Source organism: Antechinus flavipes, chromosome 1, assembly GCF_016432865.1.
Source record: "Antechinus flavipes isolate AdamAnt ecotype Samford, QLD, Australia chromosome 1, AdamAnt_v2, whole genome shotgun sequence".
Classification (NCBI taxonomy): domain Eukaryota; kingdom Metazoa; phylum Chordata; class Mammalia; order Dasyuromorphia; family Dasyuridae; genus Antechinus; species Antechinus flavipes.
The window spans coordinates 507,039,040-507,061,346 of record NC_067398.1 but is presented as its reverse complement, the minus strand read 5'-3'; the positions used below and the strand labels follow the sequence as shown (position 1 = coordinate 507,061,346).

General features: G+C 35.1%; 1 protein-coding gene across 6 annotated transcripts in view; it reads right to left on the bottom strand.

Annotated features, from left to right (window-relative positions):
- Positions 1-22,307, bottom strand: part of PTPRM (protein tyrosine phosphatase receptor type M) — a 966,854-nt gene that overhangs the window by 125,607 nt on the left and 818,940 nt on the right. For all 6 annotated transcript variants that reach the window (XM_051970436.1, XM_051970437.1, XM_051970431.1 and 3 more), the window contains one exon: positions 18,970-19,057. In XM_051970436.1, coding sequence (XP_051826396.1) covers positions 18,970-19,057 — 88 coding nt within the window. The remainder of the gene's footprint in view (positions 1-18,969; positions 19,058-22,307) is intronic.

The window sequence follows — 22,307 nt, the reverse complement described above, 5'->3', positions numbered from 1 at the left end:
ATCTATACTGAAAGCAACAGAAAGAGGCCCTAAAATTGCAAATGAAAAGAGAGAAGAGGCTTTGCTAACATAGTACCAAATCCCTGGTATTGATACTAAAGACTCTGGTACTGCCACTTTTATGCTTTTTTTTATAGAAATATTTCAGTTCAAACTCTCCGACAGTTTTCCATTCTAATCTCTTAGTAGCTGATTGTTTTCATGCCTCAGTTCTCATGTCCCTTCTTCCTGTTTGTCTTGTGTTCTGAGCTCCTCCTGTCTATTATGCATAAATCATTTTTAAAAATTAATTTTTTATTCAATTAAGAATCATTTATGTTTTCCTTTCCCAACCTTTGTCGTTGTTAGTAGTTGATTAGCTGTGTCCAGGTCTTTGTGACCTCATTTGGGGTTTTCTTGATAAAGATACTGGAGTGGCTTGCCATTTTTTTTTCTTGAGCTCATTTTAAAGGTAAGGAAACTGAGGCAAACAGTATTAAGTGACTTGTCCATGGTAACAAGTTAATAAGTATCTGAGGCCAGGTTCGAACTCAGGTCCTCCTGACTCCAAGCCCGATACTCTATCTACCTAACTGTCCAAACCTATATCTCACTTTTAAAAAAGGAAAAAAGAAAGAAAGGAAGGAAGGGAGGGAGGGAAGAAAGAAGGAAAAAAGAAAAAGAGGAAGGAAGAAAAACAAGTGTAGCCCCTAAGGGAAAAATAAGAAAAAGCCATTAAATACAGAAATCAGTTGTAATTAAAATTAATTTTGACCCCTCTCTCAGAGAGCTTATAAGAAGCTCTCTTCTTATAAGAAACAAGTATACCCAAGCAAAATTTGTTTTCATGTGGCTATATCAAAAAATGCTACATATTCTTTTTTAAAGGTAGGGTGGGGTAGTGAACTTGGCAGTCAGGATTATTCTAACAAGTGGCCTGGATCTCTCCCTATAAAAGGCATATCATATTTTCATTCTTAATTTTTTTAAAGAGTTAATCTAAGGGCAGCTAGGTGGCACAGGGCATAGAGCACCAGCCCTAAAGTTAGGAGGACTTGAACTCAAATCTGGCCTCAGATACTTAGCATACCCTAGCTGTGTGACCCTGGGCAAACCACGTAACTTCAATTGCTTCAGCAAAAAAAAAAAAAAAAAAAAAAGTTATCTAACCAAAATAAGATCAAAATGAATACATGATTTAGGAATAAGGGGTGATACTATAACAAATTAGGAGAGCAAAAGATAGTTTACCTAAGAGAACTTAAAGAAGGGAGGAATTAATGGACAAAGAAGAACTAGAGAACATTATGAAATGCAAAATGGACAGCTTTGATTACTTTAAATTAAAAAGGTTTTGCCCAAACAAAACCAAGCATCCAAGATTAGAAAGGAAACAGAAAACTAGAAAACAATTTTTATACCTGTGTTTCTAATAAAAGCCTCATTTCTAAAATATATAAAGAATTTAATCAAATTTATAAGAATACAAGTCATTCTACAATTGATAAATGGTGAAAGGATATGAACAGACAATTTTCAGATGAAGAAATTAAAGTCATCTATGATCATATGAAAAAATGCTTTAACTCACTATTGATTAGAAAAATGCCAATTAAAACAACTGAGGTACCATCTCACACTTTTCAGATTGGCTAAGATGACAGGAAAAGATAATGATAAATGTTGGAGAGAATGTGGGAAAACTTGGAAACTGCTGCATTATTGGTGGAGCTGTGAAATGATCCAACCATTCTGGAGAGCGATTTGGAACTATGTCCAAAAGGCTATAGAACTGTGCATACTTTTTGATCCAACAGTGTCACTACCAGATCTGTATCGCAAAGAAAGCATAAAAGGAGGGAAAGGATCCACACGTAGAAAGATGTTTGGAACAGCTCTTTTTGTGGTGGCAAAGAACTGGAAAATGAGTAGATGCTCATCAATTGGGGAATGGCTGAATAAGTTACAGTACATGAAAGTAATGAAATTTTATTATTTTAAATAAAATGATGAATGGGGCGATTTTAGGAAGGTTTGGAAAATTTTACATGAACCAATGCTTAATGAAACAAGTAGAATCAGGAAAACATATATATAACAACAGTAACATTGTGTCATGATCAACTATAATAGACTTGTTCTTCTCAGTGGTTCAATGATCCAATGCAACCCAGTAAACTTTGGATGGAAAATGCCATCTACATCCAAGAAAGAATTACAGAGACAGAAAGTAAATCAAGACATGCTCCATTCACTTTTTTCTCTTTTTTCCATTTCCATTTCCCAACATGATTCATAAGAAAAATATATATAAAAGATATATTAGAGGGGAGAAAGACTGGAAACAGGAAGGCCAATTAGCAGACTATTATAGGAGTCCAAGCAAAAAATGAAAAGTATCTTAGGGATATTCAGGAATACAAAGGCCTCATTTCGAGAACCACTGATATTGAAGAAACATTATAATTCAAATAGAAACCCTATTCCTGAATCTACAGCTTCTACTATGAAATGCTGTTTAAATAACAGTGACCCAGAGAGTGAGCATCTGTAGGTCCTCAAGCATCACTTTTAAGGCAAGCTTTATATAAGCAAGCTATTATAATAAATATGTGTAGTACCTAAGCGTAAGTTTACAGAGATTCATCTTTCTATTTCCCTGAAAACTGATTCAACTTCAATTAAGGTTGCCATTTGTAAGATCAAAATGCTATATAGATTATGGTTTTTGGTGGGTTTATTCATTTTTTACAGTTTGATGCTAAATTTAAAAAAAAATCAAATCAATTTCTTAACTTAATGCTTGTAAAGCACTTTCAGAATTAAGCCATGGGATCAGCACTAAACATGGCCATTTTTATTATAATTTAAAAAGCCATTATAATTTTTCTAATGGTCTAGGACCAATATGTGTCATTCCATTCTGTATGCATGTAATGAATACTAAGAGACTTACACTGATACAAACCCATTCACTTATTGGAAGAATCATTTAATTGTTTTAAAAGTCATTTTGGAGATTAAATGTGAAGCCAAAAAGAAATATTTATAGTAATGGTAAAGCACAGGCTCATAGAACTTTATTCTGTTGTGCTTAACATGTACAAAGAATTACAGATGAGGCAGGTAATGTATAACTGAAGTTATCATCTCCATAGTGAGTAGAGTATATATGTATCAAGTTTTATAACTTGATTCCATTCCATTTCCCCCTCCCCAACTAATGTAATGTGTGTGCTCTGTCATTCAGAGAAGCTCAAATGGCAAGGGGTAAGGGAAGACTTTTTTGACTTAGTGATAAGTTCCTTTTCTGTCAGAAAAAAAATCTTTATTGAATGGTATGATATCTTTGGAGAAGTTATATGAGATATTAAAAAAGATGAAGTAATAAGTTCTTTATTGTTTACTTTTAAAATACTATAATGTAATAGTAATTATTATTGCTACTAATAATGATAATGATATGATCTAATCTAGAAAGGCTAGAATGTAAGATCTATAATTTGAATTCCTTGAATATAGTGTTTTTTAAAAGTTTTAACATCAGATTTAAAAAATAATGATAACCAAATACATAATACTTTAATATTAAACATCTATAATAGTCTTGTAATTTTAACTTGTAGCAATATTATTATTACTATAGCACAAATGGGAGAGTAATTGATGATATTTCACCTTCAACCAATTCTCTCTCCACTAAATATTGATGACACATTTAAAACAAATTGGAATCATAGTGATCTAAGTAACATTAGCTCTCTGAGAAAGGGGTCAAAATTAATTTTAATTACAATTGATTTCTGTACTTAATGGCTTTTTCTTATTTTTCCCTTAGGGGTTATAGCCTTGCCAAGGATGGCTGTAACAAACAGTTGTGTTTCCATTTGTTTTCAAATAGCAGAGTCCAATATAACTGCCAGCCAGGTATATTTGCATATCTCTTCTTTCAGGGTCATTTCAATTTTGTCCTTTAAAATCTACTCCTGTTCCTAAATAAAAGTCAAAATTTTATAGCATTTTTAACATCTGCAAAATGCTTTGAATATGTTATCTCATTTGTTTTTCGCAACAACTCTAAGAAAAGTGCAATTATTATCCTCATTTTCCAAATGAAGTAATTAAAACTTAGGTTCAATGAATTGTTCAGCATCATAAAACCGTTAAATTTATGAAACAGGATTCAAATTTGGGGCATCCTGACTCAAAGTCTAGCACTCTATACATTGCATTATATGTAAGGTTCCCTGATCTTAGAAGGTTGAGTATATTTAAGTTTGGTGAATGTTATATGAATTGTAGATCCTGATTATTGGTTACCAGCTATCCAGTCCCGGGTTCTTTTTCCTTCCTTTAATTGATCTGAGACTTCTTGCTTTTATCAATAATGGTTATCTGTCCCTTCCAAACTTATCCATCCTCTCTAGATGCAATCTCTGACATGTTCTCTCAAAACATGTAGGTGTTTCTACAAAGCCATTATTTTAAAACATAATTCAAATGATATAGTACTTTCTATAAAATTATAATGTATTATCTGTCCATTTTATCACCTTTCCCTCCCAATACCCCACCACCATCAAAGCGCTACATTTTTTGTAATTTCTTAAATAAATTATAAAGCACTGGATCGTAAAATCTAGTTCCCCCTCTCCCCAGCCCTATGATTCTTTACTTTTGTTAAGACAGTTAAATGTCATTAGTTTGCACTATACTAAGGCATTAGACAATTAAATTTACCTTTGCCCTAGTTATGGACCCAAAGGATTTTTAAAGTAAATGAATCACAATTTTTTAGAAAGAATAGATTTAGATAGGCTAACAGTAGGCTCAGGAGCAAAGATCATAAAACTGTTTTCAAGCCTCCTTAAAACCAATTTTTAATATAAAATTTGCTATTCAAAAAGAAAATGTGGTAATTATAAGCGTTTCTGATCTATTTTAAAGATTGCCTACAAGAATCTCTAAGCTATAAAGCTTGACTCCTCACTCCTCTCTGTTCTGGTTAGTTGTTAACAATTGTAGAATGTTCTGTGACTGAGACTTCTCACTAAATCAAACTGACCTTCACACCAATGAGAATGGTTTTGATTTTAATATACTTCCTTCAATATCTGTGTGAGGAGAGTGTATAAAAGTACAATTTTGCCTATGGATTCCAATGCCTTTTTTGTCTATGAATGAGTCACTCTACCATAAAAAAATTAAGATTTGCTATAGTTACTGTATTTTTGGAATTCAAAATATCATATAGAGACCATTCATTGCAAAAGAAAGGAATACTATAATCAGGTAGACAACCTATTTTAGAAAGGGCACTACCAAATCAATCATTGAATCAGTATTTAGTAAGGATTACTATCTGACAGGACCTGACCATTCACCTATAAAAGATTAACCAGAATGGTTAAAAGTCTGGAAAACATGACTTACTAGGATTGGCTGAAGGAGTTGGGGCTCTGTAGATTAAAGAAGAGACTACACATAGAAAGCATATTATAACAGTTGTCAAGTATAGTACCTGAAGGATTTTCATATGGGAAAAAGATTGGACTTGACCAGTTTCAAGGGGAGAACTGAGAGAAATGCATGGAAATGATAATTAGTCAGAATTAGGCTTGATACAAGCAAAACTTCTTAATAGTGACAATGGACCAAACATGTTTAGTCTCATGGCTAAACAAGTTATGGCATACAAATGTAATGGAACACAATTGTGCACTAAGAAAGATTTCAGAAAAATCTGGAGACGCCTACAAACTGATGCAAAGTAAAAGGAGCAGAACCAGGAAAACATTGTAAAAAGTCTCAGCAACTCTGTGTGATGATCAGTTATCAATAACTTGGCTCTTCTTAGCAATACAATGATCTAAGACAAGTACGAAGGACTCATGATAAAAAATGCTATCCATATCAGTTAGTAACTGATACATTCTGAATGCAGATTGAAGAATACTTTTTTCGTCTCATTTTTTGTTTTTGTTTCGCTTTTGATCTATTTTCTTCTTTCACAATTGTGACTAATATAACTCTTTTCAAATTGTCTACTATTTGGGAAAGAAAGAGAAGAGATAAAGGGAAAGAAAAAGGGGAAGGAGAAAAATCTGGAACTCAAAAACTCTTGTAAAAATGAATGATAAAAATTGTCTTGATATATAATTGAAAAGAAATAAAATACTATTTTAAAAAGTAGAAGGGGCTGGAGGCCTTTGGAGGTTAGTAGGTTTTCTATCACTGGATGACCAAAACAATTTAATTAGAAAACTATACTGATATCAGTGAGATGGCTTAAAAACCACCAGTCACAAAGAGTTTAAAATTATAGCTGGTGCTATCACCTTCAAAGTCAAGGTTTCCTCTTCTCCCTACCCATGAATTTAGAACTCAAAAGCCTGCAGTGCTAAGAGACACAGGAAAATTTTAAGTTAAGGCTAGTATTAGGAGATGTAATAAAGGGAATTCTTATTCAGGTAAAGTTTGCATTCCCTTTCATTTCTGACACTGAGATTCTGTGGATATCCATGAACAGGATGTATTTGTTCTATATACAGCTATAATTCTGATGCTCAAGCTGATGTGTTTCTTGTAAAATAAAGTAACTTCTAGCCCATCTAAGTCTACATTGTTAAGAGGCTTCTAGGTGGCACACAGAGTTTTGGACCTGGAGTCAGAAATACTTTAAAATCTGCCCTTTTGAGTAATTCACTTAACCTCAGCCTCATATTCCTCAGTTGAAAAATTAGAATAATAACAGCTCCTTCCTCCTAAGGTGATTGAGAGGATTAAATTAGATATCTATATATCTATGATTTCTTTCCTTCCAGTAAGTTGGTGATAGAGTTGAAACTTGATTCTAGATTTCCTGATGCCTAATTCCTGGTATATACTTATCATGCTGAGTAAGAGCAATGTAATTAGGGTGTTAGATATGTGATATTTTAAATTATTTGGCATGATGGCTTCTATACTCACTGATGATGAGCCCTCAATTTTGCCTCCTAAGGCTGATGCAAATAGGCATAGGAATTTTTAGAGGGAGCTTTTTATTTCTCTCCTTTGAAAATCCCCTTTCATTGGGTTGTTTTGACTTTTTTGTATATTACTTTTCAATCTGTATAAGCCAATTTGTGCCTCTTCTGACTTTTCGGACCACAATTCCAGCTACCTTCATAACAAACGTACTTGTAGAATGCCCTCATGACATCTTAAATTCAAACAGAGCTTATTATTTTCTCTCCAACCTTCTCCCAACTCCATCATGTCTGTCTCTAATTCTACCATTCACCCAGATCCCTGCCTTCATCATCTTGGGGTTATTTTTGGCTTCTTTTCCTCATCAGTCATGTTCAACAGTTACCAGGTTTAGCATTCCCACCTTTGTGACATCTGTCACATCTGTCCCATCTTTTATTCCCACTGCTACCATTCTAGTACAATCCCTAGAATAGGTGATAACCTGCCTAGATAATTGCAATAGCATTTTTACAGGGTTTCCCATCTCTACTCTCTTCTCTTTTTAATCTATTTTTCATACCAAAATAATCTTATTTCTAATATAGATCTGGTCATATCATTTCTTTGCTCAGAAATCTTCACAGGCTCCCAAAATTCTTGGTTTTTTATATTAATTTGTATTAATTAATTTTGTATTACCTTGCAGTACAATGCCACCTTTGTTTCCCCAAAGTTTTATAATATTTCCTTTCACAATATCTTTACTTCAGCTAAAATAGACTAGTTTTCAAAGATGGCTTTAACTTTCACACCTCAGGTTCTTGACACCTGCTATTAATCCTGCCCCCTGCTTATTAAATTTCTATCTATATTTTATTTAGTCAATCAGCCAACTAGCATTTATTAAGCACCTACTAATTACCACATGCAGTGCTAAATATCTACCTATATTTTATTTAGTTAGTCCATTAACTATGATTTATTAAGTACCTACTAATTACCATGAACTACTTTAAACAATGGAATGCAGAGGAAAGGGGGAAAACGTTCCTCTCTGAAGGAGCTCACAGTCTAATGCCCGAGTCAGATGACACCTTTTTTCATGACTCAGAGGTGGACTGGTCACTATATCCATTCATAGTCGTGTGAACTTGCTTCACTGACAAGCAATGTCACACCACTTCTGTTCCTTGCTCCTTGCACTTACATCTATAGCAGACAGTGCAATGACTGATGTAAATTGAACAGCTAATAAATGCTTTTTCATTCTTCATTCAAGGCTTCTGTAAAGTTACTAGTTCTTAGTGATTATTATATAGCTCACAGCAGGGCATATGCCATCAATTTTTTAAAAAATTAAAGAATTTAAAACAAATATTATTTCATTTGATTCCTCTCACAACAATCCATCCAGTAGGTGCTGTTATTATTCCCCACTTTACAGTTGAGGAAACTAATGTTGACACAGCTTAAGGGAATTGCTCATGTTTACATTATTAGTAAATGTTAAAAGATGGATTTAAACTCAGATCTTCTTGATTGTGAGCTTAGAATTCTCTCTACTATACCAGTATCACCAATAAAGGATGCTGTCTGCCAGTTCTGCCACTTTTTTCATGACTTTAGTGCATGCAAGGGCCACATGTTATAAACTCTATGCATCTCCTCACAAAGCTAAGGAGAGCACTGGACACATAGCAAGTATGGAATAAATACATTTTTTTTTTTTTTTATAAATTTTTTTATTTAATAATTACATTATATTTACACTCATTTCTGTTCCGATTTTTTTTCCCCTCCCTCCCTCCACCCCCTCCCCTAGATGGCAAGCAGTCCTTTATATGTTGGATATGTTGCAGTATATCCTAGATACAATATATGTTTGCAGAACCGAACAGTTCTCTTGTTGCGTAGGGAGAATTGGATTCAGAAGGTATAAATAATCCGGGAAGAGAAACAAAAATGCAGATAGTTCACATTCGTTTCCCAGTGTTCTTTCTTTGGGTGTAGCTGCTTTTGTCCGTCATTTATCAATTGAAACTCAGGTCTCTTTGTCAAAGAAATCCACTTCCATCAAAATATGTCCTCATACAATATCGTTGTCGAAGTGTATAATGATCTCCTGGTTCTGCTCATTTCACTTAGCATCAGTTCATGTAGGTCTCTCCAAGCCTCTCTGTATTCATCCTGCTGGTCATTTCTTACAGAACAATAATATTCCATAACATTCATATACCACAATTTACCCAGCCATTCTCCAATTGATGGGCATCCATTCATTTTCCAGTTTCTAGCCACTACAAACAGGGCTGCTACAAACATTTTGGCACATACAGGTCCCTTTCCCTTCTTTAGTATTTCTTTGGGATATAAGCCCAATAGAAACACTGCTGGATCAAAGGATATGCACATTTTGATAATTTTTTGGGCATAATTCCAGATTGCTCTCCAGAATGGTTGGATTCGTTCACAACTCCACCAACAATGCATTAGTGTCCCAGTTTTCCCGCAGCCCCTCCAACATTCATCATTATTTTTTCCTGTCATCTTAGCCAATCTGACAGGTGTGTAGTGGTATCTCAGAGTTGTCTTAATTTGCATTTCTCTGATCAATAATGATTTGGAACACTCTTTCATATGAGTGGTAATAGTTTCAATCTCATCCTCTGAAAATTGTCTGTTCATATCCTTTGACCATTTATCAATTGGAGAATGGCTTGATTTCTTATAAATTTGAGTCAGTTCTCTATATATTTTGGAAATGAGGCCTTTATCAGAACCTTTAACTGTGAAAATGTTTTCCCAGTTTGTTGCTTCCCTTCTAATCTTGTTTGCATTAGTTTTATTTGTACAAAGGCTTTTTAATTTGATGTAATCGAAATTTTCTATTCTGTGATCAGTAATGGTCTCTAGTTCATCTTTGGTCACAAATTTCTTTCTCCTCCACAAGTCTGAGAGATAAACTATTCTATGTTCCTCTAATTTATTTATAGTCTCGTTCTTTATGCCTAGGTCATAGACCCATTTTGATCTTATCTTGGTATATGGTGTTAAGTGTGGGTCCATGCCTAATTTCTGCCATACTAATTTCCAATTATCCCAGCAGTTTTTATCAAATATTGAATTCTTTTCCCAGAAGTTAGGGGCTTTGGGTTTGTCAAACACTAGATTGCTATAGTTGACTATTCTGTCTTGTGAGCCTAGCCTTTTCCACTGATCCACTAATCTATTTCTTAGCCAATACCAAATGGTTTTGGTGACTGCTGCTTTATAATATAATTTTAGATCAGGTACAGCTAGGCCACCTTCATTTGATTTTTTTTTCATTAATTCCCTTGAGATTCTCGACTTTTTATTGTTCCATATGAATTTTGTTGTTATTTTTTCTAGATCAATAAAATATTTTCTTGGAAGTCTGATTGGTATAGCACTAAATAAATAGATTAGTTTAGGGAGTATTGTCATCTTTATTATGTTCGCTCGGCCGATCCAAGAGCACTTAATATTTTTCCAATTATTTAAGTCTGACTTTATTTGTGTGGAGACTTTTTTATAATTTTGCTCATATAATTCCTGACTTTCCTTTGGTAGATAGATTCCCAAATATTTTATGGTATCAACAGTTATTCTGAATGGAATTTCTCTTTGTATCTCTTGCTGTTGGGTTTTGTTGGTGATGTATAAAAATGCTGAGGATTTATGGGGATTTATTTTGTAGCCAGCTACTTTGCTAAAATTATGAATTATTTCCAATAGCTTTTTGGTAGAATCTCTGGGGTTCTCTAGGTATACCATCATATCATCTGCAAAGAGTGATAGTTTGGTTTCCTCATTGCCTACTCTAATTCCTTTTATATCTTTCTCGACTCTTATTGCCGAGGCTAGTGTTTCTAATACGATATTAAATAATAATGGTGATAGTGGGCAACCTTGCTTCACTCCAGATCTTACTGGGAAAGGTTCCAGTTTTTCCCCATTGCATATGATGCTTACTGATGGTTTTAAATATATGCTCCTGACTATTTTAAGGAAAAGTCCATTTATTCCTATGCTCTCAAGTGTTTTTATTAGGAATGGATGTTGGATTTTATCAAATGCTTTTTCTGCATCTATTGAGATGATCATGTGGTTTTTGTTTGTTTGGTTATTGATATAGTCAATTATGTTAATAGTTTTCCTAATATTGAACCAGCCCTGCATTCCTGGTATAAATCCTACTTGGTCATAGTGTATTATCCTGGTGACAATTTTCTGTAATCTTTTTGCTAATATTTTATTTAAGATTTTAGCATCAATATTCATTAGGGAGATTGGTCTATAATTTTCTTTCTCTGTTTTCAGCCTACCTGGTTTAGGTATCAGTACCATATCTGTGTCATAAAAGGAGTTTGGTAGGACTCCTTCAATCCCTATTTTTTCAAATAGTTTATATAACATTGGAGTTAATTGTTCTTTAAATGTTTGGTAGAATTCACATGTAAATCCATCTGGTCCTGGGGATTTTTTCTTAGGGAGTTGATTGATAGTTTGTTCTATTTCTTTTTCTGAGATGGGACTGTTTAGGATATTTACTTCTTCCTCTGTTAGTTTGGGCAAGCTGTATTTTTGGAGGTATTTTTCTATTTCATTTAAGTTGTCGAATTTATTGGCATAAAGTTGGGCAAAGTAACTCCTAATTATTGCTCTAATTTCCTCTTCGTTAGTGGTGAGTTCTCCCTTTTCATTTTTAAGACTAACAATTTGATTTTCCTCTTTCCTTTTTTTAATCAGATTTACTAAGGGTTTGTCTATTTTGTTGGTTTTTTCATAGAACCAACTCTTAGTTTTATTAATCAATTCAATAGTTTTTTTACTTTCAATTTTATTGATCTCACCTTTTACTTTTAGAATTTCAAGTTTAGTGTTTGACTGGGGGTTTTTAATTTGTTCCTTTTCTAGCATTTTTAATTGCAAACCCAATTCATTGACCTTCTCTTTCTCTATTTTATACAAATAGGCCTCTAGAGATATGAAATTTCCCCTTATTACCGCTTTGGCTGCATCCCATACATTTTGGTATGATGTCTCATTATTATCGTTTTCTTGGGTGAAGTTATTAATTATGTCTATGATTTGCTGTTTTACCCAATCATTCTTTAGTATGAGATTATTTAGTTTCCAATTATTTTTTGGTCTACTTCCCCTGCTTTTTTGTTGAATGTAATTTTCATTGCATCGTGGTCTGAAAAGGATGCATTTACTATTTCTGCCTTACTACATTTGAGTTTGAGGTTTTTATGTCCTAATATATGGTCAATTTTTGTATAGGTTCCATGAACTGCTGAAAAGAAAGTGTATTCCTTTCTGTCTCCATTACATTTTCTCCAGAGATCTATCATATCTAGCTTTTCTAGTATTCTGTTTACCTCTTTGACTTCTTTCTTATTTATTTTCTGGTTTGATTTATCTAATTCTGAGAGTGCAAGGTTAAGATCTCCCACTATTATAGTTTTACTGTCTATTTCTTCTTGCAGCTCTCTTAGTTTCTCTTTTAAGAATTTAGATGCTACCCCACTTGGTGCATATATGTTTAATATAGATAGTGCTTCATTATCCATGCTACCCTTTAGCAAGATATAGTGTCCTTCCTTATCTCTTTTAATTAGGTCAATTTTTGCTTTAGCTTGATCTGAGATCAGGATGGCTACCCCTGCTTTTTTGACTTCACCTGAAGCATAGTAGATTTTGCTCCAACCTTTTACCTTTAACCTGCATGTATCTCCCCGCTTCAGGTGTGTTTCCTGTAAACAACATATTGTAGGATTCTGGCTTTTAATCCATTCTGCTAACCGCTTCCTCTTTATGGGGGAGTTTACCCCGTTCACGTTTATGGTTAGAATGACCAATTCTGTATTACTTGCCATCTTGTTAACCCCGGTTTATGCTTTCCTCCCTTCTTTCCCCTTTCCCCCCTTCCAAGTATTAAGCTTGTGAGCACCCCTTGCTTCTCACAGCCCTCCCTTTTTAGTGTCCCTCCCCCCGCCTTAGAGTTCCTCCCCCTATCTTACCCCTTTCCCTCCCAGTTCCCGTATTCCCTTCTGCTTAGCTTATTCCTTCCCTTTCCACTTTTCCCTTCTCACTTTTCAATGAGATGGGAGAAGTTTCACCATAGATTGAATATGTCTTAAGATTTTTCACTTAAAGCCAATTCTGAAGGCAGTAAGATACCCACTATATTCATCCCCCTCCATTCTTTCTCTCAGATATAATAGGTTTCCTATGCCTCTTCATGAGATGTACTACCCCCACTTTACCCTTTTTCTGGTACAATGTCCTTTCCACATCAATTTCTAGAACAAGGTATACATGTATTCTTTATACATCTATATAGTCAAAATATAGTCCCCAAGATTAATCTTTACCTTTTTAGATTTCTCTTGAGTTCTATATTTGTAGATCAAACTTTTTGTTAAGTTCTGGTTTTTTCATCAGAAATAGATGAAATTCGCTTACTTCGTTGAATGTCCATCTTCTTCCCTGGAAAAAGATGCTCATTCTCGCTGGGTAAGTTATTTTTGGTTGCATACCAAGTTCCTTAGCCTTTCAGAATATCACATTCCAGGCCCTTCGATCTTTTAATGTGGATGCTGCCAGATCCTGGGTGATCCTTATTGTGGCTCCTTGATACTTGAATTGGGTTTTTCTAGCTGCTTGCAATATTTTTTCTTTCACCTGAGGGTTCTGGCATTTGGCCACTATATTCCTTGGTGTTTTGATTTTAGGATCCCTTTCAGTGGGTGATCGATGAATCCTTTCAATGTTTATTTTTTCCTCTGTTCCTATGACTTCTGGGCAGTTCTCTTTGATGATTTCCTGGAAGACAGTGTCCAGGCTCTTTTTTTCATCATGTTTTTCTGGGAGTCCAATGATTCTCAGATTGTCTCTCCTGGATCTGTTTTCCAGGTCTGTTGTCTTCCCCAGAAGGTATTTCACATTTTTCTCCATTGTTTGATTTTTTTGGATTTGCTTGACTGATTCTTCTTGTCTCCTCGAGTCATTCAATTCCACTTGTTCAATTCTGATTTTCAGTGAAGTATTCTCTTCACTCACTTTTTTAAAATCTTTCTCTAATTGTCCAATTGAGTTCTTTTGTTCTGTGGAATTTTTTTCCATTTCGCCAATTTTGTTTTTTAGAGAGCTATTTTCTGTTTCCAGTTCACCAATCCTATTTTTCAAGGATTTGGTTTCTTTATCCACTCTCTCTTTAACTTTCTCCAGGCTCTTTTGCCAAGCCTCCCTCTCCTTTTCCCAAGCCTCCCTCTCCTTTTGCCAAGCCTCCCTCTCCTTTCCCCAAGCTTCCCTCTCCTTTTGCCAAGCCTCACTCTGCTTTCCCCATTTTTCTTCTAGCTCCCTTGTGAGAGCCTTTTTAATCACTTCTATGAGGTTCATCTGTGCTGAGGAACAGACGATCTCCTCCTTTGGGGAATCACCTGGGGACTGCCTGTTTTTAGTCTCCTCAGGATTTAGAGTCTGCTCTCTATCTGTGTAGAAGCTGTCAAGGGTTAAAGTCCTCTTCAGCTTCTTGCTCATTCTGTCTATTAGTCAGAGATAAACTACCAAAGAAAAACAGAAAAAACTGGAGTCTTTCTTTGGGGGGGGGGGGGGCTGGGTGTGTTATCGAGCTTCCTCTACAGACTGCAGGGGGCAGCAGTGAGGCACTAGCAGGACTGTGCTGCGCCTGCGCTCTGAGATCCCAAAGCGTGCTGAGTCACTGTGGGGGGGGAAGGGGGGGCGGCCAGGTCCTGAGAGACTCCAGCTGTTTGGGGTTGTATTCTTCAGCCCCGGTGTTTTTAGCTTCTCTGCTGGGCTGTTGACTTGCTGCAGGTTCCAAACCTGTAGCGAAGCTCTCCCCGCAGAGACGGCTACGATCACTCCCCACCCCCTCTCAGCTCTGCTCCCGTGCTCTCACTGCCGCTGCCCTCAGCCTGCGCCCGATCTAAAACCGTCCCAGCCCTCCAGTAAAGACAGACCTTTCTTGGCGGATCTCAAGGATGGCTTCTCTTGGTAACTATTTGTGGGTTTTTTTCAGTCAAGCATTGATTCAGAGGCTTGTAATGAAGTGGATAGTGAGAGAAAGCGCGGAGCTTATGCAACTGTGAGCCTCCTCTCCGCCATCTTAACCGGAAGTCTCGAATAAATACATTTTTGACAGAATACTTGATCCCAAGGCCATGGTCTTAGCAGCACCCCAACCCTGGCTAATGTGCTCCTGTGTGTGCACTCACATGCACGTGTGTGTCTGCCACATGTACCTGCACATATACACATTTGTTATTCTCTCAGTGATGGCAAAAAGATATCTAATGCAGTGGAATACTAGGAAATCTTTTGGTTTTTGCTCACCAGGAAGGTGTGCTGTTAAAATGAATTTGTCATTGTAGAAGAATAAGTTTTAGTACTCTTAATGGGGTACACGCGTCTTGTTAATTGTAGGTTTTTTGTTGACTGAATGAAAGGAGTATGTGGAAACTAATTAGAAAGCTATATTTAGAAAAATAACCAAAAAAAGGACATTTCACTAGTACATATACTGACTTCACAGTCTGGAATTTAATGTTGCAAAGCAGTAATTTCTCCCCCTCCCCATCTAGAATTACATTAGGGTAAGGATGGGTCAGGGAGCTATACATTCATAATTACTCATTTTGAGACCCTGCTATTTGCCAACCACTGAGGTAGGTTTTTGTAGAGAAGCTATTTGTTCTTCATTTTCAAGAGGACAAATAACATCACAGGGTGATGTTTTACAGGAATTGAATTTAAGTGGGGCAGAGCACAAAGACATTAGACTTACTCTTACTTCTAGCCATTAAAATCCAGTAGCAAGACAAAAGACAGGACGACTGGCGATAGTCTGGGATAGCATGGATAACTTTAGCACCATTAATATTTAACTGAGCTCTAAGTGCTCCATAGCTCCTGCTTCACCCACCTTCATGTCCACTGGAACAAACTGTTCTCATCCACCCATTCTTCTGGGGGAAATTTTTATATACTGGGGGTAGATATGTTTATAGACATATCTACCCCCAGTATATAAAAATGTGTGTCGGTTACCTTCGACCTGGCTTACTTAGCCTATCTGAAAAGACACCAGAATATGGCCACTTTGCATGATATAGCATCCTAAAACCACAGGTGAGAGCTGGGTAAAAAGTGGACAGCAAAAGTGGATGGGCAGACCTGAAAAGGACTCAACAGCTCTCACAACGGAGATATTAGTTCTCCCTGAATACTGATATTTTTGGTTAACTGGATCTTTGGGCAATGCTCCAATCACCCCATATTGACACCTGTTTCTTATATTTAATGAAAGACCAGTTTTTATAACACTACTTAAGGATATGTCATTTATGTAATTTTCTAAACCACTGTGTTAGACTATTCTTAGCAATTTTAAGGGAAAAGAGTGAGTAAATCTTGGCTTCTTTGTCCCAAAGAGCCTTCAGATCTTAAGTAGGTTCTTTACGCCCTTACCCACCCAGTAATCTAGATTCATTTCATAATAGTATGAAAACTTCAATAGTTTTCTAGGGAATTTGGAAGGGCTTGTAAACATCTGTGAAGGATAGAGAGTTCCTGGGACAGATGTGATGTGAAGGGTAATCTATCCCTTTCCCCCTCTCATAAGATCTACTGCTCAAAGAAAGCTCTCATATTATTTTAGGAAGATCCCCACAAATGCAGTATTAAATAAATGCATTCAAATAAAACTAAAAACTCATCAGGAAAACAATTCATCTGAAAGACCTTATTATTGTAGTCTTTTAATAAAGTCAGTTAGTTATTAGCAAGAGAGAAAAATAGTAAATTGTTTGGGAGATTTCATATTTTAAAAATTTCATTATTCTTATAAGATAAACTCTAAGGCCTATACTGTCATACTTGAAAAATTATTATAAGTAAATGAAATGTATTTATACTGCTAAATTCATTAAGCATAACATGTATCTCTTTAGTAATTTTAGTTTGTTTGTTTATTTTGTGTGGAATAAAGCAAAATTATAGGATGTTAGTGCTTAAAGAATTTCAGAGGATTATGCAATAGAGCCAGAAAAAGTTAGATTTTCCCACTGCCTAAACTTAGCCTTGAGTCCTCATTTGGTGCCTTTAGACCAAGTCTGCATTAGTTCTGCTAGATCACTAATAGGGTATTACTTTTGAGTTATTTGTGGAATATTGCCATTAACAGACATAAGTTACAGACACTCTCATGGGGCTTGAAAGAGTAATATATAAGCAAGCATTTGATTCATTCATTCAATAGACATTTATTGAGTGCCTGAAGTCTGTGATCTTTCTAGGGATTCATAGAAACACAAAAATGAATACTATAGTTCCTGCTCCCAAGGAGTATATGTTCTAGTAGAGAGAAGACAACTTATTTACAAATACATTCTGAATGCCCTAACACAATTCTAAGGCAGATAATTTGCTAATTTGCACTAATTTGAGAGTTGTTTCATACCCAGAATTGCTCAAACCAAAGAAATATTAGATCTGGACAAAACCAAATACAAATAGATGATAACTAAGTGCAAAACAGAAATACAAATGGAGTTATCTACAATTTAGAGACAAGAAAAACTCCATAGCTGGAGACATGTTGGAATGCTTCTGGGAAGAAGGGACATTTTCGCTGGCCCTTGAAGGAGGAGGAAGGTTTCAACAAATAAAGGATAAGAGAGTGAGGTTGGGAATTGGGGACTGGCATTCTAGGAGTAGCGACAAGTTCTACTTAGACCAAGCATAGAGTACAAGAAAGATAGGGGAAACCGTATCTGAGAGCCCCAAATACCAGGCTAAGGAGTTTATACTATATTTTACAGACAATAATGAAGCTTTTAAGGTTTCCAAAGAAGATAGTGATAGCATCAGAACTGTGAATGAGGAAGATTAATTTGTTCAATGGTGTGTAGGTTCATCTATTCTGATGGACAGGAGAGGAGTAGAAATTGAAGGCTGGGAGTCTGACTAGGAAAAATGTTGAAACAAGTGCTTGAATTACAGTACTGAAGATGAAAATGGAAGGATAAAAAAGAAAAGAAACTGTGCTAGAGGTAGAGTTCAAAGAATCTGGAGAATTATTGGAAAAGAGAGGAGAACAGTGAGAGAAGACTATAACCTTGAGGTTTGGTTAAGCATGGGAGTTTAGGAAGGTGAATAGTAATGCTATCAATTGAAAGTCAAGAAGAGCATCAGATTTTGGGGAAAAAATCATGAGCTTAGTTTTGGCTATAAAAAAGAATTTGAATTTGTGGGACATACTGGAAGAGATTTATAGCAGAAATCTGGAAATGAGAGTCTGGGATCTTAGGAGAGAGGTAGGGGAAGAGAAGCAGAGAAACTGAGTTGGTAAAAAGCTCATCAATCAGCATCTGAATTTACCTTGTCAACCCTATTAAGAATGAATAAGGTTTGTCTAGTTTTAAAAATACTGGAGTAGCCCTCAGTTCTATTCTCTAGAAATTAGGGATTTCTCAGACAAAACCTTAGCTTCCTCGATATTACATAATGAGATATAATGGGAAATGATTTTACTTTTGTGTTTCAATTTCCTGTCTTTAAAAGGTAGACATTGCAGACCTACCTCAAACAAATGTCAAAGGGATTGCTTATTTAATGTTTGCACAGTAGTCTGGGCTTCTTGCATAAAGTCATGCCAAAGACATGATTTTTATTTATTTTATTTAGCAAATAGGAGGCATTAGTACTTGTTTATTACTTCTAAGAAGAATTTTCTTCCTTAGCATTTCATTGTTATCAATATTATCCAAACCTTAAATCTAAAAGTAAACTAATCATAAAAATAAAAGTGACTTAGAGAGGTATTTCAATGATTTTTCCCTCCTTCTTTATATTTACACATATCAGCTTCTCTATTAGATTGAGGAGAGTAATTATTCTATAAAGTCTCCCTGCATGGGGCTGGTGGTCAATCTTATCTGATGCAAAAAGAAAGATATCCAGAAACACAGTCACACTGTCAACACTTACAGGCAATGATATTCCCATATCTGTTCTTCATTCTGTTCTCATCTTTTTTAGCTGAGTCCCATGGTGCAGACTGCCCTTCAAAGAAACTCTGTAAGAAAGGGAGGAAAGTGATACCCAGAATTACAATCTCTTATAATAAACACTGGAGCTTTAAGACCAGAGGATTAAAACAAAAGGTGGAGTACTGGTCAGGAAGGAAAATATGACATCCACAGGAATTAGTTGGAGGGTCAATAGGGAAAATTACTTTTTAAATATTTAATTTAGCTTTTTCTGAACACTGCTTTCCTTCTGTTCTTCAAATATAGGCATGAAGTCTCTAGAGGTAAAATCCCCAATTTTCCTGAAAGATTCCAGCAGGATCACAGGATCACCCATCTATCCTCCTCAAAATTAACTAGCCCACTACTTTCATTCCATAGATGAATAAACCGAAGGCCAGATGTTACATAACTTGTTCAAGGTCACCTAGGTAATAATTATCAGAGATGGATTATAAACCTAAATTCTGTGACTCTAGAGTCAATGTTTTTTTTCATTGTACCATGATACAATGAAAATACTTTACTAAAATAAGGTGATCTTGTTCATTAGTAGCCTATCTGATCAATTTATATAATTAGAAAAAATAGACAATTTATTAAATTTGTTATTCATTTAATACTCTCAATCTTCTAGGAGAGAAAAGAAAAACAAATCTATAAGAGTTCATTCTTCAATTAGCAAACTACAAAAGAAGGGTTTGTTCTGTTTTGTTTTAGTGAGTGAGGGGGTTAGAATACTGGAGGTAAATAACTTATAGTTTTATGATTTCTATGATAAACTTTCAGAATCAGTTTTACTAGAGTTTTCTCTTAATTTAGCTTTGGTGAGGTATAGAAACTCATTTGTTCAAGGATTTAGGCATTATTAAAAGGTCTAAAATCTTTATGTTATCAATCAAATGTAAATCTGCCTTTTTGGTTCTAAAGAAAATGCCCTTTTAGCACTTGGTAAATACGAAAATTAACTTTTTTTTTTTTAAAAAAAAAAAAGCTTCCTGGTTTCTGAGCATAAGGGGATTTTCATTTCATTTTAGTTCATCTCACAGTAAGCATCCTATTCTAAAACCATTGTTTTTCATTCCAGTGCTTTAGGTATGGGAGAAAGAAAGCCATCAGAAAAACTGTCAGTAAGAAATGACCCTGGGAACTTGTTTCAGTAACTGGTCTAATCCTTCCTCTCATTCACTGACATCACTACACTCTCTAGTACAATACTGGAAAGGAAAAAAAAGGGAAAAGAAAGAATGCTGAGAAAATGGATAGAAAGTACATCCTATTTTTTTTTCTTTTTGCAGGGGTGGTGGGGTGGAACTCTTAACATATGGCAAATTGGACACATGGCCTCACAAATGTCATGAATGCATTCAATCTCATTTTCTCTAGACTGAAGTACTGTTTCATCCCTAACTTTTCTAATCCACTTAGGTTTCTCAAACCATCTTGTCTATTTCAGCTAGCATCCAGTGAATAGCTTCATTTTCCTCAACATTCCAAGATATTAGAATGTAATTCTCCCAAGAGCAATATGTAGCGTGCATCTGCCAGTTTGGGGAACAATCCATTTTGCTTTTAATCTTTAAATAAATCTTTATGTATATACCATAGAGGTGCCTCACATGTGTACCTTATAGCATTCACAACACTTAAAATAGTGACAAGGCTTTGCAGAATTTCACTCAGTTAATTTTTTTGTAAAAACATGGAAGAATAATATTTCCATTTTCTTTCTTTTTTTTTTTTTTGTAGAAGTGGGGTAAGGGGACTCAGTGGAGAGGAAGTGGGTAGGCTGATAGTCACTAGGCACTAACTTTATTGTTAACGTTATCTTCTATCCCTGTATTCATCAAGTGGAGTGTATTTACAATTGTTGCTTTCATCTGCTTTCCTGTTCATCAGTGATTGTTAAAATGATAGCAAAAGTAAGAACTAAGTGCTTTATAATATAATCCAATCTAGCTAATTCTGTTCCTATAAGTCAGTCTCAAGCATTTTATCACAAGAACCTTCATAGTAGAGGGCTAGAGGTGCTAATTTGTGTAATATACAAGTTAAAGAAGAAAGTACTTTGACCATAACTATGAATTTAATTCATTGTACAGAGTTAAATTGCCTTCTGTAAATTATGAACCATTTATCTTCATGATCACAATGACTGTATAGCTTATTGGTAGAGGGATCTGAAATTTTATCATGTTTTAAAAACAAAGTGGGACAGCCCAACAATTATATATACTGAAATAAGGTAATGCATAGCATCTTACTATACATTTAGTTCTTTAAAGTAAAATTTTGCATTATAAAGGGCAAAAGAGCCTAAAAATCCCTATGATACCAATATAATCAGTAAAGAAAAATACTAATCTATTGAATTAAATCCATGTCATCACAAATATGTAGTCAGGAGGCTTCATTAAAGTACTTAATTCCTACTTGGTTTGCCATAAAAGATGAATTTTTAAAATAACCTTACGGAACCTAAAATCAGGTGCCTTCTTCTGAACAGTTATCTTATGAATAACAGCTATTTTCCAGGCAAGTAATTACTATTATTTGACTTCTTTCATAACTGCTTTGAATTCCTTTGAATATTCTGCCACTTAATTGTTAACAATTTAATTCTCTATCTCCTCTACCTGACCTAAAAGTTTTTTAAATTGTTATGGAATAACACTGATAAAGAGTATGACAGGCAGGAGAAGCACTTGAGAGAGTCTGACTTGTTGATTTGATAGCTTTGCTATTAGTTAACTTAAAAAGCCAAGCACAGACATTTATTAGGAAATGAGGAACAATACTACCATTTGCTCCACCAGCTAGGGAGAGCTAGATATATCCCTGAAAGCAAAGCCACAAAATTTCAATTTTGTTTTAGACAAATGCATACTCTATTATGGCCTCTTTTATAGAGGAGTCCCACATGTTTTTAAGTCAAAAGTAGACTTCTACAAGGTCTTGAATACAAGAAAACTTAAAACATTTACTTTAGTTTGAGCATTTAAATTTAGGTAATGGGCTTACAAAGTTTTTACAAAAATCATTTAACTCTCAATCACTCTGCAGAGTGGGCCATCTAAGTATTGCATTTCCATTTTATATATTAGTAAACTGAGGTCCAGAGAGGATGAGTGATTTGCCGAGGGAACACAGCTATTCAGTGATGGAGCCAGGATTCAAGCTTAGCCCTCTCCTCTCTCATCAATCTAGTACATCATCTGAGCTGGAAATTAACTGATTCAGCATCCAAGCTTCCCCTTTAGTCAAGAATGGGATTTTGAAATTCCATATACGTGTGTG